Here is a 26885-nt window from a genome sequence, read left to right on the forward strand (position 1 = left end):
AAAAAAAAAAAAAAAAAGGATGCAATGGGGATGGGAAAAAAAATTATTTAACAAAACATTTTAATTACATTTTAATAAAGTGTGTGTGTTTCACTTTTTTTTCTCAATTTTTTTTACATTTTTTAGCTAGTGCTACTACTCCCAGCATGGAACAGACATGATGGGAGTAATAGTACCTGTACTAATAGACATATCACCCCGGGTGTCACTCCTGACACCCAATGCGATCGTTCTATCTGTTGCAGAGATGTGGAGCAGCTCTATACAGGGCTCACATCTCTGTTCTGTACTCCGGTCAGTGATGTAAATAGAAATTGACATCACTCATTCATATTTTCCGCCCAGAGTGGTGATTGGCTGGATGGTTGCAGCCAATCACCGCTCTCAGAGGGAAATATGAATGATTGATGTTCTTTTCACATCACTGGCTGGCCGGAGTATAGTGCAGAGATGCGTAGTGCAGGAGAAAGCCGCTCTGCATCTCTGCAATAGATAGGACGCTCGCATCAGAAGTGACACCCGCTGTGATCTGTCCATAAAAGGTTACTCCGCTGCTCACGGTTTGGAACAAACTGTTCCGAATGCTGGAGCCGGGAGCTTGTGATGTCATAGCCCCGCCCCCTCATGACATAACACCACGCCCCCTCAATGCAAGTCTATGGGAGGGGGCATGACAGCGGAGTACCCCTTTAACTGTAGGTACAACTACTCCCAACATGGAGCACACTCTGATCCATACTGGGAGCTGCAGTACCTGCATTAATAGACAGATCGCAGGGATTGTAACTTCTGACACCTGTTGCGGTGTATTAACCCCTTAAGGACCGAGGGTTTTTCCGTTTTTGCATTTTCGTTTTTTCCTCCTGCCTTTAAAAAATCATAACTCTTTCAATTTTGCACCTAAAAATCCATATGATGGCTTATTTTTTGCACCACCAATTCTACTTTGTAATGACATCAGTCATTTTGCCCAAAAATCTACGGCGAAACGGAAAAAAAATCATTGTGAGACAAAATTGAAAAAAAAAAAACGCTGTTTTGTAACTTTTGGGGGCTTCCGTTTCTACATAGTAAATTTTTCGTTAAAAATGACACCTTATCTTTATTCTGTAGGTCCATACGGTTAAAATGATATCCTACTTATGTAGGTTTGATTTTGTCGTACTTCTGGAAAAAATCATAACTACATGCAGGAACATTAATACGTTTAAAATTGTCATCTTCTGACCCCTATAACTTTTTTATTTTTCCGCGTATGGGGCGTATGGAGCACTGTGTTTTTTTTTATGGGAAAAGGGAGGTGATTCAATAGGGAAGGGGTTAAATGATCTTTATTCACTTTTTTTTCCACTTTTTATTTGCAGTGTTATAGCTCCCATAGGGACCTATAACACTGCACACACTGATCTATTGCATTGATCACTGGTTTCCGTGGCCCCGCGTTATAGATCAGGAGCGGACTCATGACGTACCGGTACGTCATGGGTCCTTAAGGAGTTAATGCAGGTACTACAGCTCCCAGCATTGAGCAGAGTGTGCTCCATGTTGGGAGCTGTAGTACATGCAGTTAAGGCAAGACCACAGCGGATGTCACTCCTAACACCCGCTGTGATCCTTCTGTATAATGTATAGATGCGGCGGCCGCTCTTCTATGGTCCCCTGCACTGACGTATATATACACATATTCATATTTCCCACGGAGAGTTGTGATTGACTGGAACCATCTGGCCAATCACAGCTGTCTACGGGAAATATGAATAGATGTATATATACGACAGTGCAGGGGACCATAGAAGAGTGGCAGCTGCATCTATAAATTATACAGAAGGATCGCAAAGGACCCGGGGCAATCTGTCAATTAGTACAGGTACTACTCCCATCATGGAACAGTGTATTCCATGCCTGGAGTAGTAGTACTACCTAACAAATTAAAAAAATAAAGAAATAAAACTGAAAACACACACACTACATTTTTGTTATTGTCGGCTACATTTTTAGGTCCCTGCCCGCCCACATAAATTGATCCCTGTTTAAAAATTAATAAAACATTTTTATAAAGAAGATAAATTTTGCTAAATACAATTTTTTCCATCACTACTGTATCTTTTTTATTATTTTTTTAATGGTACCCTACCAAATTTTATTAAAAAAGATATCTACTTCACTTTTTTGGATCGCTAAAGTCCAAAAAAAGAATAAAAACCGCCTGCAAAAATGCCAAAGTTAAAACCCACATGGCTTTTTTCTTGGCATTTTTTTTACTCCCATAGATTTCTATTAGAGAAAAACGTTGCGATTTCAGGGGAAAAAACGCCATGGGCTCAAAACTACAAAAAAGAGTGAAAAACGCAAAAAGGATATATATATAAAAAAAAAAAAAAAGACAAGCTGAAAAACACAAAATGGAAAAAGAATTTTGCGTTTTTTTTATTGGTTTACAGCTAACATCTGTCCGCAGTGGGCCGTTTTGGAGTTTTTTGGGGGCAAAACGCCAAAAATAAAAAAAAAAAAGTGGAAACTTATCGTAAATCATCACACACCATATGCTAATCAGATGCCAAGTGTCGGGCAGGCATTGCAGTGTCCAGGCCTTTAAAATGTAATTCCTCCCAAATCCTTTCCCTTTGCCCTTGAGTGATTGATCTAGCATCAAATGCAGTTTGGGGAAGGTGGCTCAAGCGTGATGACAGACTCCATTTAAGCACAAATACTAGAACCAATGCTTCTATGTACAGACATGGTTAGTTTATGTTCACACCGGACTGAAATGCTACAGATTTGTTGCAGATTTTAATTTGCCTATTAATGTTGTTTGTTTTTTTTACTTATATTTTAATAGTCTTAGTGTTAAAAAACTGTACAGTCTCAGAAGAATAATGGAGTCATATACAAAAATCATAATAAGTCAAAGTGCACAAAAGAAGACATCACTGATCGAGAAAAAGGCGTTTCGATGTGGAAATAAGTGTTCCACAATGTGACTTACCTATTAAAAATCCACAACAAATCTGCTGTATTTTCAGTCTTGTGTGAAAGCATTCTAAGGGTGCGTTCACACGCTATTTCTTTTTGCGGGTGTTCCGCTGCGTATTTGAAAGGGGAGGTCTCTTCTCGGCTATCCGCAGCAGATTTTCCACGGTAGAATTTACGCTGTGGAAAATCCGCCGCAGTCCCTACTGACTTCAATGGGGCTTGCAGCGGATTTTCCGCAGCGTAAATTCCTCCGTGGAAAATCTGCCGTGAAGAGACCTCCCCCTTTCAAATACGCATCAGAAAACCTGCAAAAACAAAGAGCGTGTGAATGCACCCTTAAGGGGAATTTTACATTTCAACATAAGAAGTCAGCCACTGAGGCCCAAGCACATAGTAAGATACATTTTGAACCACCTTGTAAGAGGAAAATATAGACTTTCACAACTCATTGTAAACACTTTTGGTATAATTTATATTTACATATAATACACAGATAAATAACTTGATATGATAAGGCATCACTCTCGTGTAATTTCATACTTGTGCTTTTACTTTATTTTGTTAACTTTGTGTTTCTTCCACCATAAATTTGCATTTCTTTTGGATGGTGTCTTTCAGGTGCTAAGCATAAATGTGAGGCTTACCAGCAGAAAGGTGTGCTGAGGTATACTGGATCGATACTGGGCCCAGCATGGGTATGCTACAGTATATATCCAACATACCTTTCTAGATGTATGCTGTGATATAATCACATGCACTGCACTGTTCTATTGTGGATCCAGCCTGTTTCATACTTTTAGAAAGATGGGAAATCTCTCTTGAAAGAATCTCTCGTCTATTATAATATTTATTCCCCTAAAATTTTTATTAGCCCCTTAAGGACTCAGCCCATTTTGGCCTTAAGGACCAGGACAATTAAAATTTTTGCACTTTCGTTTTTTTCCTCCTCCCCTCCTAAAAATCATACTGCTTTCAATTTAGCACCTACAGACCCATATAAGGGCTTGTTTTTTTTTGCATCACCAATCGTAATTTGTAATGATATCAATCATTTAATAACATAATCTGCAGCAAAACAAAAAAATATATATTTGTAGGGTGAAATAAAAAAAAAATTGTAAATTTGGGGGCTTCCGTTTCTATGCAGTGCACTTTTCGGTAGAAATTACACCTTATCCTTATTCTGTAGGTCCATGCAATTACAAGGATACCCAATGTATGTAGGCTTTATTTTATTTTACTACTCAAAAAAATCATAACTACATGCACCAAAATTAGCATGTTTTAAATTGTCATCTTCTGACCCCTATAACTTTTTTATTTTCTTGCATACGGGGATGTATGGGGCTCATTATTTGCACTGTGGTCTGCAGTTTTTATCTGTACCATTTTAGTTTTGATGAGAATTTTTGATCACTTTGTATTAATTAATTATGAAGTGACCAAAAATGCACAATTTTGGACTTACCGTATATACTCAAGTATAAGCCGACCCGAATATAAGCCGAGGCCCCTAATTTCCCCCCCAAAACTCAGGAAAAGTTATTGACTCGACTATAAGCCTAGGGTGGGAAATACATCATCCCCCCTGTCATCATCCCCCCCGTCATCATCCAGACCCCCGTCATTAACACTCTCATCATCATCACCCTGTCATCATCCCCCCTTCATCATCACCGCCTGTCATCATCCCCCCCCTGTCATCATCCCACCCCCCTTTATCATCCCCTTGTCATTATCCCACCCTACCTTCATCATCCCCTTATCATCCCACACCCCCCCCCCTTCATCATCCCCTTGTCATTATCCCACCCTCCCTTCATCATCCCCTTATCATCCCACACCCCCCTTCATCATCCCCTTGTCATTATCCCACCCCTCCTTCATCATCCCCTTATCATCCCACACCCCCCCTTCATCATCCCCTTGTCATTATCCCACCCCCCTTCATCATCCCCTTATCATCCCACACCCCCCCTTCATCATCCCCTTGTAATTATCCCACCCCTCCTTCATCATCCCCTTATGATCCCACAACCCCCCTTCATCATCGCCTTGTCATTCTCAACACCCCCCCTTCATCATCACCACATGTCATCAGCTCCCCCCCACCCCTTCATCATCACCGCTTGTCAATGTCTGATACAGTGGTCTTCAACCTGCGGACATCCAGATGTTTCAAAACTACAACTCCCAGTGCTTCGGGCCCGAAATAGAGACGTTGCCTTGACGACGACGCACAGGGACGTTACTCATGAACGTCCCTGTGTGTCGTCGTCAAGGCAACGTGACTATTCCAGGGCCGGGCCCGAAGCGCGGAGAAGAGGCCCCCCCGGTGAAGATGGACAGCCCAGAACGACTATCCCTCCGCACCGGACTGTCCCTGCAGCACAGATTGCCCGGACCAGCACACCCTAACGTCCTGCCGAGCAGAGGTGAGTACAGAACTAAAGGGGGTGAGAGGGGGGGCTGGATAATTTCGAAGGCCGCAGGGGTCGCAGGGCCGATGGCTGCCCTGGCTTGCTGGGAGTTGTAGTTTTGAAACATCTGGAGGTCCGCAGGTTGAAGACCACTGAGGACAGAGAGTTCACTCGAGTATAAGCCGAGGGGGGTGTTTTCAGCACGAAAAATCATACTGAAAAACTCGGCTTATACTCGAGTATATATGGTAGGTATTTTTTTAAATCCATAAGCCATCGTCCATGCCGATTAACTAACCTTATATTTTAATAGTTTGGACATTTACGCATGCGGTGATAATGCATATGTTTATGTTTATTTTTGATTACATTATTTTATTATAAATAAAATGGGAAATGGGGGGTGATTCAAACTTTTATTTGGGGAGGGGTTTATTCACATTCATGACAAAAGACACCAGAAAGACACCTGTGTGGAAACCTTGCCTTAAGGGTTCGGCGATATCAAGCATTAACCCTGGGTCCTGGCTGCTGATAGCAACTGGTACCCACAGGGTATGAAGCATGCTCAGGTCATGAACACACTTCTAACCCCAGTAACAGGAACAGGGCGCAACAGGTACACCCTGCATCCTTAACAGGTTAAATGTTAGGAACAGATTATACATTTGTATTGCAAAGCATGGTATTCTAGAACAATACAGAAGTAAATGTTACACATGAATTATAACATTTGTTATCACTGAGACAAATTTTGAATCATAAACAGTTGGTGTTTAAAACAAAGCAGAGAAAAGATTTCTATCAGTCAGAACCTAACATTTTCAGTACCATAGACAAAATGTATGATCATATAAGTGCGACACAAGGCTCCTCACTCTTATCCCTCATTTAGCTCTACCAATCACTTCTTAGATGATCTAGATGTACGAGCAGATACAAGATAGTAGAATGGCCACTGGTTGGGGAGCTATGCGGAGACCATGACCCTGTAGAGATTTGTTAATGCGTGGTAGTCTGGGGGGAAGGATGCAATAGGGTGTTGCGAGTGGTAGTGATGTAGGGTGCTGGTATTAACCCTTTGTTGTTGTGACACCAGGGTGAGGTTTCCCAATGGTTAATGTTCCTACCGCCAACCGTCCCACAAACGGCAGGGAGAAATAATTGAATGTCCACAGCAGATATTTGATGAAAACGGGAATAAACTTTACTGCATATTTTATGCAACTGTAGGTAACAGAACAGTCTCTTTATAGAGGACCATAGTTCAGGTTCCTCACAGGTTATGCTGGGACTTCTGAGAACAATAAGCTTTTGTTTGCTAGCCACTGTGCTACCGATTTGAATATAATGGAGTTGCAGTAGTCACACAGGATTTTAGTAGTTTTGAGCTTGAGTAACTCAGGTTTTAGTGGCTGCGGAAGATAAGGCTTCAGGCCTAGCTTGAATTGATGATTGTGCTGAGATGTGCTTTCTCTGATAATCCGGCAGGAAGAGCGCAAATTTAGTGGCAGCAGCCCATTATATATTAAGAGGGTGGGACAAAGCTCATTGGTCAGCATAACCTGTCAGTCCTGACCCAAGGAACTATGGGTATATCACATGACCCAAAGGTCCTTGAACCATAGCACAACATAAATGATTTAACCTCTTAAGGACTCAGGGCGTACCTGAGATAAAATCGCAATGTTCCGATCAGCTGGGAAACAGGCAGAGGTCTCCTTACCTGTCTCTGCGGCGTCCGATCGTCGATTGATTGCTCCAAGCCTGAGCTACAGGCTTGAGCAATCAAGCCCCTATCTGACTGATCTGTACAAAGCTATGGCTTTGCAGGGGTCAGCATAGGAGATCAGTGTGTGCAGTGTTATAGGTCCCTATGGGAGCTATAGCACTGCAAAAAAAAAAAGTGAAAAAAGGTAATTTAACCCCTTCCCTAATAAAAGTTTGAATCACCCCCCTTTTCCCGCGTGCGAAAATGTCTGAAAATGTCCGTACTATAAAAATTCCAAAGTCCAAAATTGTGTATTTTTGGTCACTTTTTATATCATGAAAAAATGAATAAAAAGCAATCAAAAAGTCCGATCAGTACAAAATTGGTACCGATACAAACTTCAGAACACGGCGCAAAAAATGAGTCCTCATACCGGCCCGTATGCGGAAAAATAAAAAAGTTATAGGGGTTAGAAGATGAGAATTTTTAACATATACATTTTCCTGCATGTAGTTATGATTTTTTTCCGAAGTAGGACAATATCTAATCTATATAAGTAGGGTATCATTTTAACCGTATGGACCTACAGAATAAAGATAAGGTGTTATTTTTACCGAAAAATGCACTGCGTAGAAACGGAAGCCCCCATAAGTTACAAAATGGCGTTTTTTCTTCGATTTTGTTGCACTATGATTTTTTTTCCGTTTCGCCGTAGATTTTTTGGTAAAATGACTAATGTCACTGCAAAGTAGAATTGGTGGCACAAAAAATAAGCCATCATATGGATTTTTAGGTGCAAAATTGAAAGCGTTATGATTTTTAGAAGGGGATGAGGAAAAAATGAAAATGCAAAAACGGAAAAATGCTGAGTCCTTAAAGGGGTACTCTGCCCCTAGACATCTTATCCCCTATCCAAAGGATAGGGGATAAGATGTCAGATCACTGCGGTCCCGCTGCTGGGGAGCCCTAGGATCCCCGCTGCGGCACCCCGCTCTCATTACTGCACAGAGCGAGTTCGCTCTGTGCGTAATGACGGGCGATTCGGGGGACGGAGCAGCGTGACATCATGGCTCCACCCCTCGTGACATCAAGCCCCGTCCCCTTAATGCAAGTCTATGGGAGGGGGCGTGACGACCGCTGCGCCCCCTCCCATAGACTTGTATTGAAAGGGGCGGGCCGTGATGTCACGAGGGGCGGAGCCGTGATGTAACGATGCTCCGGCCCCTGTATTGTCTGTCATTACGTGCAGAGCGAACTCGCTCTGTGCTGTAATGAGGTAGGGATCCCAGGGCTCCCCAGCAGTGGGACCGCAGCGATCTGACATCTTATCCCCTATCCTTTGGATAGGGGATAAGATGTCTAGGGGCGGAGTACCCCTTTAAGGGGTTAAAGGCACATGACCTCTAAGGTCCTATACAAAGGTATACTACTATTAAATACATAAATATGTACATTTAATGCACAGCATTAAGAGGCGACTAGGGGTAGCCCTCCAGGAAAGCCTACTAGCAAGGAGGGACTCTGGCTGAAGGAACCTTAGACAGAGGGACAGGACCAAGTCCTGTACCAGGACACCACAAATAATAAATTAGACTTGGAGCATCTGGCATGTATGGAAACTCCTAAAATCAGTCACTATTGTACCTGTTAATGACCACATTTTCTAAATGTGACATCTCATGTCTCTTGTTTCTATCTGTCAGTTTTAAATCCCTATATTTATTTGGGTAGATCTGGAATTAATAATGTTTAATGGAAACCTGTAATTACTTTCAAGCTGCCTGACAATGAGTCACTTGGGTAGTCTGCTTCTCCGTCCAGCTAGCCTTTCCCTGTTTGAGTATGAGGAGAGATCTACCAGTGGGGCCGGCAGAAGCCATTGGGGAATGCCCAGATAACTCATGGTCCTGGCAGCATTAATGTTATGAGAGGTTCTCTCGAAAGTCTGACGATACCTATTCTGCACTGCTCAGGATACTTACATCTCTCTACACCCAATATAAGATCTGTAAAGGTACAGTGTCACTTGGAAGAAACCTTCATAATGTGGTGACGTTTATAGCTTATCCATGTCTGCTTCCGGCACTAAAGGTATCGCACTGTAATGTAAGTGTCCAGTAGAGGAAGGTCCATGTTTGTACTGTTACTTTGTCATGTACATATCCTGCTTAGAAGGATTTCAGAATAAACTTGATTCACTGGACCCTGTACATGATACATTGACTGGAAGTATGGCAGATTGTCATAAATTAGGGGAAATATTTTGCCTCCAAATGTATAGTTCTTTAAAAGATTCATTTTCTTTTCTTTTACTTGTTTGGATTTCACAACCTAAAGAGGAATAGAAAAAAAATCTGATAAGTAACAATTGTGATTAATAGTATTGTAACAGATCAAGTACTCGGCAGTGACTGCATCTCCTCTGTATATCTGGAGAGTCGCGGAGTTTACATACTGCCAGCCCGGGGACACACAAAGACCGGCGGTTCAACTTCATACATAGGGCAATACAATACAGTCTGTAAGAGCAAAAGGCGAGTGCACTCACCTAGCTGGTCAATCTTCTGCTTACTTTATACTTAAGATGCCGTATACATCGCAATGGCCGATACAAAACTCCTCCCCCATGTGCAGAGTGCAGATCAGGATTAGCAGGGATGACTCACCTGGCCCCTATAATCCTGATCTGCACTCTGCACACAGGGGAGAAGCTTTGTATCAGCCATTGCGATGTATACTGCATCTTAAAGGGGTACTCCGGTGGAAAACATTTATTTTTTTAAATCAACTGGTGCCAGAAAGTTGAACAGATTAGTAAATTACTTCTATTTAAAAATCTTAATCCTTCCAGTACTTATCAGCTGCTGTATAATACAGAGAAAGTTTTTTTCTTTTTGAATTTCTTTTCTATCTGACCACAGTGCTCTCTGCTGACACCTCTGTCCATATCAGGAACTGTCCAGAGCAGGAACAATTGCCTATAGCAAACCTCTCCTGCTCTGGACAGTTCCTGACATGGACAGAGGTGTCAGCAGAGAGCACTGTGGTCAGACAGAAAAGAAATTGAAAAAGAAAAGAACTTCCTCTGTATTATACAGGAGCTGATAAGTACAGGAAGGATTAATATTTTTTAATAGAAGTAATTTACAAATCTGTTTAACTTTCTGGCACCAGATGATAAAAAATAAAAATAAAAAAATAATTCCACCAGAGTACCCCTGATGTACCCTGAGAATAAAGTAAGCAGAAGATCGACCAGCTGGGTAAGTGCACTCCTCTTTTGCTCTAACAGACTGTAACAATTGTGATTAAACCTTCTATCTGTGTCCATCATTGGTAAAGTGCCAAGCAAAGATGTTGTGTTGGGTACGCATCTCATTTTAAGGAAAGACATGATTACCATAGAGATATTTCTCAATGTCTGCATCAGTGGTCTCGGACATGTGGCTCTTCAGCTGTTGTAACACTACAAAAGCCAGCATGCCCTTACAGCCTACTGGTGAAGAGGAGGTTGTACAGGTGACGCAACAAAAATTACACACAAAATGTAAAACATAGGCCCAAATTTTTCAACCTGTTCAACCAATCACAGCTCAGCTTTAAATATACTGGAGCTCATTAAGGTATGAAAGCTGATATGTGATTAGTTATTATTCTAAATATCATTCAATAAATTATTTTAACACGTCTGGTAAATGTTCTGTTCCACTGATCAAACCAAATTAATCTTTTTAATTGTTTTGTTACCATAGATGCTGAGCTCATTGGAAAGAACACGTACCGTATTATTTTATCCTATAGGACGCACCCGCCTATAAGACACACCCTATTTTTAGGTGCAAAATCTAAAAAATTTAAGATTTTGAACCCAATAGTGGTCTTCAACCTGCGGACCTCCAGATGTTGCAAAACTACAACTCCCAGCATGCCCGGACAGCCGTTGGCTGTCCGGGCATGCTGGGAGTTGTAGTTTTGCAACATCTGGAGGTCCGCAGATTGAAGACCACTGCGTAGGAGGTAATACTCACGTGTCCCCGCCGCTCCGGACCCATCACCGCTGCCCTGGATGTCGCTCCATCGCTGTCGCCGTGTCCCCGTCGCTCTGGAACGTCTCTGCTGCCGGCCGGGTATCCTCGCTCTCTGTCGCCATCATCACGTCGTTACGCATGCCAACGCACGTACGCGACGACGTGATGACGAGGAAGGTGAGCACCGGCCATATAGGGGATCCCTGAACGGAGAAGACACCGAGGAGGCAGGTAAGGTCCCTCCCAGTGTCATGTAAGCACTAACCCGGCTATTCAGTCGGGCTGTTCGGGACCGCCGCGGTGAAATCGCAGCGGTCCCGAACAGCCCGACTGAGCAGCCGGGTTAGTGTCACTTTCCCTTCAGACGCGGCGGTCAGCTTTGATCGCCGCGTCTGAAGGGTTAATACAGGGCATCACCGCGATAGGTGATGTCCTGTATTAGCCGCGGGTCCCGGCCGTTGATGGCCGCAGGGACCGCCGCGATAGGGGTGTATTCGCCGTATAAGACGCACCGACTTTTTCCCCCCAGTTTTGGGGAAGAAAAAGTGCGTCTTATATGGCGAAAAATACGGTACATTTCTTCTACATCCTTCTATCATGGTATAAAACTTCCATATAATTAATAACCCATATCAAACTAACTCTTGTCTATGAGAAAAAGTAACATTACAATAAGGTGTCAAGAATGGACCCTGGTCTACAGGTTTAAATTTTCAAACAATAAAGGGTAAACTACACAGAGGGGACACATATTGGAAATCAAATCTAGTGTTGGCTCCTATCAATATATATTCACCAATATCCATCATTACAAAACTGGACAGTCTGACTCTCCTCCCATGGGTTTTCTAATGCGTCTATGATTGTGGAGAGTAGAAGGTCTGCGTGGGTCTACACAGGACATAGGCCTCATAGCAGTATAGCCTGTCTCTATGGTATGTACACCCCCACAGATATTACCCTAACCATGCTTGATAGTTTACAAAAGACACAAACAGAAAGTTGCTCTTAAAGCTATAATTTAATATGTTCAAGACTACTTCAATTTTGTTATTTCATTTTTTTTTTCTGTTGTGGAAAATCTAATCTAATGCCTTTACTAACCAACTATAAATAAAAAAGACATGGCTAAGAACAAACTAAATCATTTTTGGGAAAAAAAAAACCTCTCTTCTATTCTGAAGATCACATGAATTAAAGACAGTTGTGCAAATTGCTGGAACCCTTAACCATCATTGTGGCTTATTTAATCATTTCATTATCTGGCAGAAACATCATCATCATCTTCTCATGAGATTGATAGAATCCCAGAAGACTACATCAAGCAGTACATATGACGGCTGTTTAAAATTATCATGTACTAAATGCCAATTTATTGTCCAGACGTTTGCTCTAGACATCCTGGAAAAAGACACAACTAGTTACTGGTCATATAGTACTGGATCTGCTGAACCTTACATGGCTGCGCTGTGCCCTGTAAAGTCTTAGACTAGTAGGGCTCCTTTTATAAAGTGCTTTCTGAAATTTCCCCTAAAGAGTGTTGGCCATAGCAACCAGTCTAAGTTTATATATTAGGAGCACATGACCTGGTAATAGAATTACTTATTGATTGAAGATTTAGTATCATTTAGCTCCAATAGGTTTTTCGTAATAAGACAACCACTTCCTAGATGCCCTATTAGGGCCTATGAACATCATAAGATGGGGGTCATCTGCTTAAAGGGAAACTGACAACTGGACCAACCCCCCACTAACTTGAATACACAGGTGGTTAGTGTGGGTGATTAAAGTAATGTATTTATTACCCCAATGCGTTCAGCCATTCCCAATATATAGCACAATCATACAATATGAAATTTAACTCCTAACTGCACTGGAGGCAGGTTTGAAGACTATCTGCACCTCTGACACCTGGGTTCTGAGATGAATATTGATGAAAGAAGCCGCTTGAACGGGACCCAGGGGGGCTGGTCAGTGTCCAGATAGTCTTCAAACCTGCCCCTGGTGAGTTAGTTTGCATATTGCAAGATTGCGCTATATCTCGGGAATGGCTAAATGGATTGGAGTTACAAATACACCATTTTACTCAGGGTCACCCACACTAACCACCTGTATATTCAGGTTAGTGGGGTTGATCCATCTGTCAGTTTTCCTTTAAAACATTTAACTATTAACCAAAGTGTAGAGCTGCGAACAAAGAACAACTCTCATGCTAATACACTTAGCCTGTACAACTCTAACATTTTGACCATTCAAAAGAACAACCCACAATGCAAAAGTGCAGGCATCATTAGTTATGGTGGTGTCTTTTACTTTGGCTGAACAGTCGTCACACCTTTTCCCCACCTTGACCGACTTTGTTAAGCATTCAGTTTAGGACAGGGAGTAGCTGTGCCACTGTGACTTGGCAGTTCCCTTCAACTGTTCAGCCAAAATACAAAACAAACGGGATAGAAGTTTACAAGCTGCGGGTAAAAGATACAAACTTGCTGTCTTATTGATCTTCCTATGTCCTAACTAATGGTGCCTTCACCTCCGTACCTTGTCACCAGAAGTGCCAGCTTCCATTACCAGTATCAGAAGATAGTGTCTCCATAAACCGTGCAATCTGTAGAGAGTGTGCCCACTAACATCTTTCTATCAGCTTACAGTGATGCTGCTGCAGAGAAGTGACATAACCTCCTCTTTCATTGAGATATGTGCCCTTCCATTGAGCAGAGGATTCTCAGACTTTCAGCTTTGCCGGACATCTGTCAACCCTGCCATGGCTCTATAAAGAGACCATTGTTTTGACAAACTCTTATACTATCTATAAGAGTTGGAAAGTCTGATCTCTTTTTTTTCTTCTTGCAGATCTGGGATGATCTAATGTTTTTTTTTTTTTTTTTTTTTTAACATAGCATAGTTACATGTATGTACATTGCAGCTCCTGCTTTGGTTTTGTTTAAACCCCCAGTATTTGCACAAAGCATCTTTCACTAAACCACTCAGATCGCTTTTATTTTTTAAGTCACGTATAGATCGACATTACACACATTCCTCCAACATTACCAATAAAACTATTAGGTTAAGTCAGCTGGCATTGATGTATTATCTGTGTGGTGAGTATGCGACCTTAGTTAAGGTGCACACTACAAATATGTCCAGTGGCTTGGACTAACTAAATATGTGTGCTTAAGTGTGTATCTTCTGTAGAAAGTTTTGTTTGCACTGATCCATGCTCTGTAACTGACCTGTACACACACATGCCCAAGGGCTATGTAATTTTATTTAGTGTGAAGGTTCATTTCTAGACATTTTGTGACAAGCCATAAATATATAGCAGAAGGGGTCATCTGACTGGGTCCCAGAGGTGAGGACCATTCACAAGATTATAGAGGCTTTCCATTACATCTGGAAGAGTATCAACAGCAAGCTTTGTGTCTACATCTCGTGAAGACTTCAATGAAGTGGTCAAACCTCTTCCTCAGGAGCCACCAGTTGAGTAGCTTTGCTTTACATGGTTTTGAGTAACCCATTCTACAGATTCAAAGATCTTAGCTAAAAGCTAAAGGACACTTACAATATCATTCTAGAAATCATTTTAGAGATCAAGGTTTTCAGGTATCACCTCTTCCATTGATATCATTTCACAAGATGCCTAAAAGGTATCGGACATCTGTCTGCTACCATTAAAAAAAACTTTTGAAATGTCTCACAGATTCCTGTTGGAGATTTTCTCTAAGTGGATCCATTAGGTTTTCTAGGTTTCCTTGTATGTTTAAAAGATGCCAGTAGTAAATATTTTTGATTCTTGGTTTCTGCACAGAGTTCTCCCATAGACAGTGAATGAAGAGTCAGCATACAAGAGCAACCACTGCTTCATTTGATGGGAGGTTTATGACCCTTTTCTCAAGATCACAGGGGTCCCAGCAGATGGACCCCCCCTGTCGATCATATACCCCTATCCAATATTAAAGGGGTATTCCAGCTCATTTTATCGATCTCCCTGCAGCACCCGCATTATGTCTCCAGGCTCGGAAACTAGAAATTTTTGGGACTGGAGACGTGACGTATCGCCACGCCCCATACCGCCGGTTTCCGAGCCTGGAGACGCAGCTCCGCACATAATGTAGGGGCTGCAGGGAGATCACGGGTGGTCCCAGCAGCGGGCCCCTCGCTATCAGATATCTTATAGGGGATAAAATGTCTAAAGCCGGAATACCCCTTTAAGGGAAAAAGTGTTAACAATTGTGATACTCATGTAAATGGTTATCCAGGTAATTTCCAGGACTGCGGTGAAGAAAAAAAAAAAAAATAATATATATATATATATATATATATATATATATATTTATTTACCATCCCCTTGTCCCCTGCAGTTCCGGTTCATCCCTTTTCCGTCCTTGATATTTTGTCTTCTTCCTGCTTCTGAGACAATAACTCAGTGCAGGATGTGCCTGCTCAGGCAATAACTGGTCGAGATAGGAAATCGCTGAGACTAACGACTGGCTGAGCAGGCATATCCATCCTGCACCAAGCTCTACCTGAGGTGCGGGATACCTGTGGAGGACCTGGGGTAGTTAAGTACAGCTTTTCTTTTGTTTGTTTCACCACAGCCCTAGCAACATATTGGGCCAGATATGGAGCTGGAGACAAATACTGGAGTGATTAGCCCAACCAATAACAGCTTTGTTGCTCTGGGCAAAATCTTTCCAGTTTTTGTCTCTAATCTGGGCCAAAATATTTTTAGGGCAGTGGTTAAAACAAGCAAGCTATACTTACCTACTACCAGTACACCACAAGATAAATCTGGACGATTGCATTTTTTTCAAATGGTAATTTAAACTAAACATTAAAATAATTTTTCAATAAATGATTTTAACACAGTTGTGAGGGGATTAGTAAAAGTTTAATACCTCATGAAAATGACATCCACATTTTCCTTGCAGGAATTCTTTGTAACGTCCCATAGTAATACTAAAGGTATCGACTACTTCGTAACCATATTGTTTTGCTGTCTTCAAGAGAAGGCTATTTTCATCAGATAACTGTCTTACTTGGACCTGTGTATAGAAAATGCAAAAATAATGATAGTTGCTGTCTTCTCCTAATTCTTTCCTTAAAGGAAATCTGTCATCAGCGTCACCTGCACTATCCTGTCAGTACAGACAAGTAGTGCAGGTGACACTGATGACAACAATACTTACTTGGTCCTGTTCCATGCTGTGGTACTCCGGCTATCCTCTTTGGTATCTTCATCTCCAAGCTTACTGACATCACCGCTGCTGTTTGCTAGCAGTGGGACCCAGCAGAGAACAGCATCGGTGATGTCACTAAGCTCCGTCCATGCTCCAAGTCGGGCACGGAGCTGAAGATACCGAAAAGGATAGCCAGAGAACCACTGCACGGAATGGGACCTGGTAAGTATCGTCGTCATCAGTGTCACCTGCACTTCCTGTCTGTACTGAAAGGTTAGTGCGGGTGACACTGATGACAGATTTCCTTTAAAATATGCCAAAGAAAACCACTCACTGCATATAATATAAAATGTTCACAATTCATGATACAGCTTTAATATATGTTAGAAACACAAAAATATTTTCATTGTAAGCAATTTAAGAGAGAGAGGGGGGGGGGGGGGGGTCTTTCACAACACAAGCCCATGTCTATTTCCCCTGTGTAACTAAGGTCATACCAAACCCAAACCAGGTACACTTTAAAGACAGAAAATGATTCAAGATATAACTTAAGAGTTCTTGAGTAGACTGTGTATTTTTCTAAATAAACCATTTAATCAGTAATAGAAGAAGAGGAATGTCGGTATAATCATATGTACAATCAATGGCCAAACCGTACAACATGCTGAAATGTACCTAGTCTGGGAGTAAACAAACTGATTCTGGAAATGAGAGACTGGAGACGTCAACAATTTCTCAGATCAGACAGTCATTACCAAGTCTCCAGGCCTGTGCACAGGGAGATGTGAATGACCTTAAGAGGATTCATCTCTAAGTTTTTGATGGCATCTTCCTTCATTACCAATACATAAAACCATCCTGGATGTTACAGACACCTCAGACATGAAAAGAAAGATTTCTACCTGTCAAATGATATGATGTGGCCAGAACAGATACCAGATGAGTATCTTAAAAATGTGCTTATAGAGAGTGTTAGCAAGATACCAGCATTTGTGATGGGATTAACTAAACTGGGCAACATTTTGGGTTCCCCCCCATTTCCCCCAAGACACTAGTAGGATACTATGGGTTAGCAATAAGCCATCATAGTTAATTGCAATATGGGGTATGTTAATGACATTACGGCCCTGTATAGTCACTGCATATATGATAATTTTATTGGACAGATAATATTATTCACTTTATGGTAATGTACAACATAGCTGTTATTGACTACAGATTATTGTTATACATTTATGTGGGGGTTCAAAGATGTCATTTACATAAAGCATATATAGTTTATCTTGCCCTTGCTAGATCCAGTTTATTAAAATTTGTCCAGGTTATTTTAATGTGTGATAAATAAAATAGTATTTTTTTAATACATGATTTTGTTGTGGTGTTTACTTATTTGAGTATTTTTCTGTATTTTTGGGTATTTTATATCTGATGTTACTGTGCAGATTATATATATATATATATATATATATATATATATATATATATATATATACATATATATATTTTATTTTATTTTTTTATTATTATTTTTTTTTTGGGGGGGGAGGGGTACCCCATTAATGGATGTCCTGGTAAACTTGTGTTCTAAGCTGGTCTACAGTCTAGGCCCAGTTTTATCAATCTGTTTGAGGACAAAGACTGGCAAATTTGACCATAGCAAGTTGGTTTGTTGGTTGGTTGGCTTGGGCCAAAATTGCACAAATGCCACCTCCAAGTGGTGGGCTCTGAGTCCCTTGATACACTACATCATCAAGTTTGCTAAAATAAAGACTGAGCTGTGATTGGTTGCTTTGGGCAAAGCAGATAGTATTTCTTCTCATACAGATATAACAGATATAAAAAATATGGGCCATATCTTCTAATTTAGTTGTAATTGGAAAATAATTAAGTGACCCTCCCCCCTAACCCTGTGCTGTTAGGTGACTGCTGACACCATAGAGACTGGTTCCACAGTTCTGTCATCCAAAAGTCTTCTGAAGGGACCTATTGATTTGCTAATCAGTCTGGTATTTCTTATACCCACAAATTTGTTTCCCATTGTGCTGTAATAATTGTTTATCAGTTTTATTTGATTATATGTTGCCCTAATGATTTATAGTATGTTGGATCAGTGTACTGTCAGCAGACATATAGGAATTGAACCTACCTAGGTACAGCTTTAGCCCTGTTTCCTGCAAGCTCTACAGGCATTCCTTTCCATCTCCTGACTTGGTTTGTGCTCTGATATGCAGAGATGCGAGACCTTATACTGTATAAACAGTAATGTGTCTTTCCAAATTATGTCCAGTCGGCTGAATTATGTCCAATCAAGGTGTAAAAACATCTCAGAGATGGTCAAGAGAAATGGGGGGTCCTCCAAAGCTAAATTTTAAGTCACAGTAAAGGGTTTATGTCCATACAACATTTTTGTTTTTCCATTTTACTACATTTGCAAACATTTCTTAAATTTGTTTCCACTTTGTCATAATGGGGTATTTGGCATTTTCATTTTTTTAAATCATAGCACAAGCTCAAAGCACCAAAAAAGTGAAATGGGCTGACGACTTTCTGAATGCATTGTAGCGTATGAGTGGTTTTACAGTGGGACTTGTATGATGGCATACTTTTGTTTTATAACACTGCAGAATATATGCAGCACAAAATATTTAGAGGTGCATTGTAACGGCATAGATGAAAATCTGCATGCAGAACAATAACAACATACTGCAAACATATTCGCATAAACTAGACTTCCCTGTGTCATTCCAAATTATACCACGGATCTTAAGGTCAGAAAGTATTAGACGTACCACATGTCTAGATACAACATCAAGGTCCAGACACAATATGTTTTATGTATTTAGCTATGGAGCCTGGGTGATTATATTTTTTCTTTGCTGCATACAGACTGTATTTTAGGTATACATAGGTACCATCCCCCCCCCACCCCCACCATTTACATATAACGTAGTAACTAACCAGAAAGATAAAGAACTTGTTGAATGTTCTTTTTTTGTTTAAGTTGATATCATGTAAGGTTGCAGCATGTAGTACTTTAAGTGATGTAATTGCGCTCAATGGAGACATTCTTGGTGTGTTTACTGTGTGGTTGTTTGGTCATACTGAGCAGACAGCGGCAGGAATGTGTCTGCTAGTCACCTTGGATGCGTTATGTGACCACTTTTCTGTACACATGGAGCACAGCCAGTCTTCTACATATGGGCAGAGTTATGTTGCAATGTTATAAAATATAAGCCCTGCAACATTCTGCAATCATTTTATTTTTGCTGTTTGATGACTGTACTGTCAGACGTTAACCCTTTTATACGTATTTAAATTGACATGATTATATAAATGCTAGATAGCCTATCTAGGATTTGGATTCTGCGCTCAAACATTGAACATGTGGATTAGATTACTACTGACTTGTAACACCGATTTATATTTTACATTGAAAAATACAACATATGAAAATCATTTTGATATATACCACATGGATTCAGACTGACTCATGGCTTGTATTATGCAGTAAAAAGATCTGCAGCAAAATATCAATAATGGAGATGTTTGGATAATGCGTTGGTGGTCTGATGAAGGCATTACGGACTTTAGTGGGGTCATATTAAGAGGTTCATTTTTAACTGCAGGCTTAATAATAAGATATGAAATAAAGTTTTTTTTTTCCGCAACAGTGTAAATTACCAATAGGCCAGATGGTGCATGATAATGTGACACTAAAGGGTGTTATAATACTGCATATAGTATAAATCCATGGTCCAGACAGAATTAGTTGTATAAAGACAAAGTAAGCTACCGTATGTCAAAAGCAAAATGGGAATTAAATATGTAGAAGACTCAAAAAGAAAATATTCCTTCCAATAAGCAACAAAATTGTTAGAATTGGTGTAAAAATGTAGTATATGACACTCACGAGAGTTATCAACCAATTCTTGCTATACTGCATAATAATATAGTAAGTAAAATATACAATACTAAGTGAGAGGATGGCAGCTATGTAGTAAATTATTAACAGTATGAAGAGGGAAACACTGATCAGCCATTACATTAAAACTTGTTGACCTCTGTCAAGAGGTGGGATATATTAAGCTGCAAGTGAACAGTCTGTTCTTGAAATTGATGTGTTGAAAGCCAGAAAAAAATGACAAATATAAGAATCCGAGTTACTGGAAATGGCAAAATCATGATGGTTTGATGCTGGGTCAGAGTATCTTCAAAATGACAGCTTTTGGGGTTTACCAGTATGCACTGGTTAGTACCTACCAAAACTTTCACCAAACAATGAGGCCATATATTGTAACAACAATAATAATCTTTATTAAACACATATTGAAAAACATACATCAAGATACTGAACAGGTATTGGTTAGACAGGGTACACATACTGAAGAAAAAGAGGTGAGTATATCGCTTTAAATAATTGGACTAAGTGCGCTGGAAAAACAAAGAAAAAATACAAGAACAGCATAAATAATGATAAATGAACAGGTAAGTATATACGTGAAATCACTTGTAAGTGAGGAACACTGCTGCCAAACAGGGATATTGAGTACCAATGAATGCTCCTCAGGTGGAACGCTGGCTAAAGGAAAAAAGGGATTATACAGCAACATAAATGCCAAGCCATGCACCCTCACTGATACCTAACCCCGAACGAGTTTTCGCAGATAGCTTTGTCAAGGGGTGTCTCTCAGATGGAAAAGAGCAACCATAAATATGCATAAACAGCCAATAGGAGACACCATTTTGTATCATGTGAGTCTCGCCACTGAGATCATAACGCTGCGCAGCATAACATAATTAATTCATCCGCACTTGTACCTGTGATCGCGGTCCAGAGAGGATTTCCAGCGTTCCCGATGACGTGCGCATAATCACATGACACGCACGTCATCAAGACAATTCTCGTGATGAGCGAGACTACCGCCGGCAGCAGCGCTAATATTAGCGCTGCGCCGTAGGTGTGCGCAGCATTGCGGGACCCACGTGACATCAGCTGCACAATAGTGGTAAATATATAATAATAACAGGGTACACCAAAGTAAATGAAGAGCGTGATAGCAAAGGTGATTGTGTAAGAAAAGAAAATATAGAACACTCACCCACCGATATCAACAAACAAAACCGTAACCCTGTGAAAAATGAAGAGTAAATATACATGGTCAAAATGGAAAAATGAGAAATAAGATGATATGAAATGCGTGTGTGTGAAAGAAATGTACCGGCATAGAGTGGATGAATGGTTGTCATGATGTCACTTATCAAGATTGACAACAGTACCACTCCATTTCAAACTTCATCACAACTGCGATTAACATGGCTTTCTGGTAAGAGGCATTGATCGGGTCCTTGTGGAAACAAGGGGAGGTGATTGGAAAACTAAGCTTGCACAACTTGAGACAAGATGGATATACCGCTTAAAAACTTTACATCCTAAGGGCCTTAATGATCATGCAAGTTTGGCACCATTTTAGTTGGCAGCTTCCATTATATTCACAGTCATTATCTTGGTTTTGTGTGTCTCATTCCTAGGTGCTCTAGGGTCTTTGGGTTTTAATGTTTTATTTTTTTTTTTTTTTTTTTTTTTTTAAATTTTTTATTTTCATTTTTGCAACATAATAGACTACAGAACCATAAATATATGCAATATTAAATAAGAATACAATATCAGTATATAACGAAACATAATTATTCGAGGAAAAAGAGAGAAAAAGAAAAAAAATTAAGCAAGGGTATTTAGGTACTACAATATCCACTGGCCAGGAGAAAAAAAAAAAAAAAAAAAAAAATTTGAAAATTTCCCTCTTATGCAAAAACTAAATTACATTTAATGTCTTATAATCCATTTATTCCAAATCGCACTAAATTTGTCTGCTAGACCTCTCTTTAAGTAAATTGCTTTCTCCCAAGCGACCACTTGCTCCATCTTTTTAAGAAATTGTTTTATGGTGGGAGGAGATGAATCTTTCCACAATTGTGCTATTAGTTTCCTAGCGTTGTACAGAAGTCTCCCAATAGCCAGCTTTATATGAGCTGGAATATCTAAATTATCTAGGTACCCTAGTATACAAGTTTTGAGGTCCCGAGGCAGGTCAATATCCCATACAGCATCTATATAGCCAATAATTTCTTCCCAGTACCGCCTGATATCTAAGCAGCTCCAAAACATATGTATAATGTCCGCGGAATCTTGGAGACACCGAGGGCATTTTGAATCTTTAATGTAACCTATTTTATGAAGAAGGGCCGGGGTTCTATATGCTCTATACACAATATATAATTGAGATAATCTCGCCCCTTCTCCCAGGGCCTGACTGGGAATATTATTCAGTACTGTTTTCCATTGTTCGTTACTGATATCCGCATCCCTCTGCCATTTCATAAAGGCTGGTACCGAGTGCGTCGGCCTACCACTCGCGATAAGAAATTTATATATTTTCGAAATAAAACCCTTCTGTTTCTTCTCTTTTAGTATTACATCTAAGACTGAGTCTTTTTTTACAATTAAAGGGAAACATTTTTGTTGCGCGCTGGCCGCATGGCGCAGCTGTAAATATTGAAAAAATGCGTTAGCGGGAACATTGAAATCCTCCTGGAATTCTCTGAAGGAACGGAGATTGCCAGCTTTAAACAGATCATTTAGCCGTACTACCCCTAGTCTCTTCCAGTTGTCAAAACCTTGTAATTTTTTAATTTCTAAAAGCTGTGGATTATCCCATAAGGGAGTATACTCATTAACTCTCCCCAACCCTCTCATATCTTTTACTTTATTCCAGACTCTATGTATTAAATTAAAGGTTGGGAGAGCTGAGTTTTTACTTTTCTTAAATTCATCTGCTTCTAGGGCTATTATTAAATGATTACGTGTCAAAGTGCTTGTTATCATAGTCATGCTAGGATTAGCAGACTCCGTATTGTCCCATCCCCTAAGGTGTTGGCACTGTGCTGCCAGGAAGTATATCCAAGGGTTAGACAAAGCCAATCCGCCCTCCTGTTTTAAGCGATAAAGATGTTCTAATTTTAAGTTGGGCTTACGCCCATTCCAAATCAACTCACGAAATTGAATGTTAATTCGCTGAAAGAGACTGAAATTTATCCAAACAGGAGAGTTATGTAAAAAATAAAGGAGTTGTGGCATAACTGTCATCTTAATAAGATTCACCCTACCAACTGGGGAGAGATTTAATTTCCGCCAAGCGGCACATTTCATCTTAATGCGATTGAGCAAGGGTACTAAATTTAACTTTTCGTAGTCATGTACAGAGGATGATATTTCTATACCGAGATATTTGATTTGGGTCGCACATTCTAGACTTACTTTCTCGTCCACCTTTATATAAGATACCCTTCTATCCAGAGGCATCAAGTAGGATTTATCCCAATTTATGCTAATACCGGAAAATTTACTAAAACAAGTAAATGTTTCTATCGCCTTTTTAAGAGAGCGGCCCATATCATTCAGATATAATAGAGTGTCGTCTGCATATAGAGAGATTTTATTTACATAGTTTCCATACTGAAACCCTTTTATCTCGGGCGTAGCTCGAATAAATTCTGCGAGAGGCTCCATTACAATAGCGAACAATAACGGGGAAAGAGGACAGCCCTGTCTCGTTCCGCGTTGCAATGGAAAGCTGCGCGAAGTCTGTCCATTTACCCTAATACGTGCTAATGGGTCTTTGTACAGCAACCTTATCCAAGTTATAAACTTTGGTCCAAAGCCCATAGCCTCCAGAGTCGCCCAAAGGCAGGGCCATTCCACAGAGTCGAACGCTTTCTGCGCATCCAACGCAAATATGGCCCTGTCTTCAGGGGAGTCCGAAGGAACCTGTAAACTTAAAAAAAGGCGTCTAATATTTATAGAAGTAGATCTAGTTGGGATAAAGCCTGTTTGATCGGAGTGTATAAGTTTTGCGATGATTTTGTTTAGTCTTAATGCCAAAACCTTAGCTAAAATCTTTACATCACTTGTCAGCAAGGAAATAGGTCTATAAGATGCGGGATCCGCAGAGTCTTTACCTTTTTTCAAAATAACTACGATAATTGCTTCTCGCATTGATGCAGGGAGGAGGCCTGCATCCATGGAGTGTTTAAAGAGATCTAAAAGTTTTGGCAGCAAAACATCCCCATATTTCTTATATAATTCAACGGGAAAGCCGTCAATACCAGGTGCCTTATTATTTGCTAATATATTGACTGCATATTCTAATTCTCCTAGCGTAATCTCCGCCTCCAGAAATTCACGGTCTTCCCCTGTGAGTTGTGAGAGTTTGATTTGTTTAAAGAATTCCCTCATATCTCTAGAGGGATATTCACTTCTTGACTGATATAACCGTGAGTAAAACTCCACAAACACATTTAAAATTCCCAAATTTTCCTTCCATTCCCTACCATCTTTATCTACTATTAAAGATATATATGGCAGGGGTTCTTGTGCTTTAACCACATTAGCTAGTATATGCCCAGCCGCTTCACCTTCTGCATACTTTATTTGTAATTTCATCATTCTCCTATTATTCGCTGCTTCCAGCAAATGAATTCTTAATTCCGTTTGGGCTTTAAGCATTACTTCCCCCGCTTGCCTAGAGGGGTCTGCCGAGAATCTAGACTCTGCTAAGCAAACCAAGTCATGTAAAGTGTCTGTTTTTGAGGAAATTATACGCCTATAATTGACAATAGACTTTAGCAGAATCCCACGAAGATAAGCCTTCATTGCGTCCCATGTAATTTGAGTGGATGCAGTATTATTATTCAATCTGAAATATTCTGAAATCTCCAATTTTATATACTGAGTGTCTTCTAAAATAGACAGCCAATATGCGTTAAGCTTCCACATAGGTCTCACCGGGCTCTCATTTTGTACTATGATTTTTACCTTCAGGGGGGAATGGTCTGACAGGGTCCTCGGTGCATAAGAAATATCATTGATATATGGGAGAATCAGAAAATTTCCCAAGGCAAGATCAATCCTTGACAATGAGAGATACGTAGCTGAACAGCATGAATATTGTCTGGCTACTGGATATCTTATGCGCCACAGGTCCGTCAGACCGGCCTCTGTAACCAGGTTACCAAATGGGGTGATCTTAGAATTAGCTACATTTTGAGTGGCAGAGTATCTATCTAAAGATAGGTCTATGACATTGTTAAAATCCCCGATCACCAATAATAATGCCTCGACATGTAGCAGCATAATAGAGAAAATTTTCCGCATGATGTTTGATGAATATGGTGGAGGTATATATATATTCAGGATTAAGAATTCCCTTTCATAAATATTACACACAATACCTACATATCGGCCCTGATTGTCCACATATTGTTTAATAAGTGAAAAAGGGAGCCTACGGTGGATAAAAACACTCACCCCTCTAGAGAGATTAGTGTAGGTTGAATGATATGCCGCCTTAATCCAGGCTTTCTCAACAATGTGTAGACGATCTAGGGTTAGATGTGTTTCTTGAAGGCAGAACACTGATGCCTGAGAAGTAGATAGAAAATGAAAAACGGCTTCCCTTTTGTCATTGTCTAACAGACCTCGAGTGTTCCAACTAATTAAAGAGAATGACATAGCTGAGAGGTTTTAGTAGTACTGATAAAAGAGTAAGTATAACATAAGAGGGGGGGAAAACGAGAAAAAAAAAAAAAAAAAAAAAAAAAAAAAAAATTTGTGTTTACCCGTACATAGGCCATAATGTAGTACCTTGAAATAAATTTTATTAACACAACCCAAACACCCTTTATCATATCTATTTTCTCCATAATTGGAGAACGGGAGGTATCTATTCCTGTACCTGACCCTCTAAAGACACCCGTAAGAGGTCACTGCCTCCATCCCCTAACCCACAATCCAGGCCCTAATATCTACCCAAAGCAACTCTTGCTGAGGGAGAAATTTATGTCACTCAGCCCCAGTATTACGTACTACATAGACAGTCTAGGCAGGCCGTCTAAGTCTTAGAATGATAATGCTTAATACGGTCCTCATTATTATCAAGCCAGTTAGTTGCTGCCTCTGCACTGTCAAAAAAGAGTATAGTATCCAAAGCCTTCACCCGCAGCCGTGCCGGATATAACAAGGCATATACAAGCCTCATTTGCTGAAGTCTTTTTTTAACCTCCTTAAATTTGAATCTGCTTTTCTGGACCTCCATTGAATAGTCAGAGAACAACAAAATGCGCATTCCATTAAATTCCAGGGCCCTTGAATCCCTCGCCTTGCGAGTTATAGTCTCCTAGTTTTAATGTTTTTAATCAATTTTAATCTGTTTTGTGTCTATATTACACTTGTCATCGATTTCACCATCTTTCCTTTCTTCTGTTTTTTCATTTTTCTCTTGTAGCATTGGTAGCCCGTACATTGGAGTCGTTTACAGTCATCATCACATCCCATCCATTGTGTCCTGCTATTATCATCTATCACTATATGGGAGTCTCTTACTCATCCTGTAGTGTATTTGTCCTGTGTTCCAGCCTAGCCATGCACCTTTAGATACATGATATCGCCTTATTATTATATTACGTGCATGTTTTATTATATGGGTTTTATTGGCTAACTATATTTTAAACTAAAAAG

General features: G+C 40.2%; 1 protein-coding gene across 3 annotated transcripts in view; it reads right to left on the reverse strand.

Annotated features, from left to right (window-relative positions):
• Positions 1 to 8473: 8473 nt before the first annotated feature.
• Positions 8474 to 26885, reverse strand: part of CPED1 (cadherin like and PC-esterase domain containing 1) — a 299737-nt gene continuing 281325 nt past the window's right edge. For all 3 annotated transcript variants that reach the window (XM_056573818.1, XM_056573820.1, XM_056573819.1), the window contains 2 exons: positions 16031 to 16177; positions 8474 to 9435 (listed from right to left, as the gene is read on the reverse strand). In XM_056573818.1, coding sequence (XP_056429793.1) covers positions 9256 to 9435; positions 16031 to 16177 — 327 coding nt within the window. In that variant the 3' untranslated portion in view covers positions 8474 to 9255. The remainder of the gene's footprint in view (positions 9436 to 16030; positions 16178 to 26885) is intronic.

The sequence above is a fragment of the Hyla sarda genome, chromosome 4, assembly GCF_029499605.1.
Source record: "Hyla sarda isolate aHylSar1 chromosome 4, aHylSar1.hap1, whole genome shotgun sequence".
In the NCBI taxonomy this organism is placed as follows: Eukaryota; Metazoa; Chordata; class Amphibia; order Anura; family Hylidae; genus Hyla; species Hyla sarda.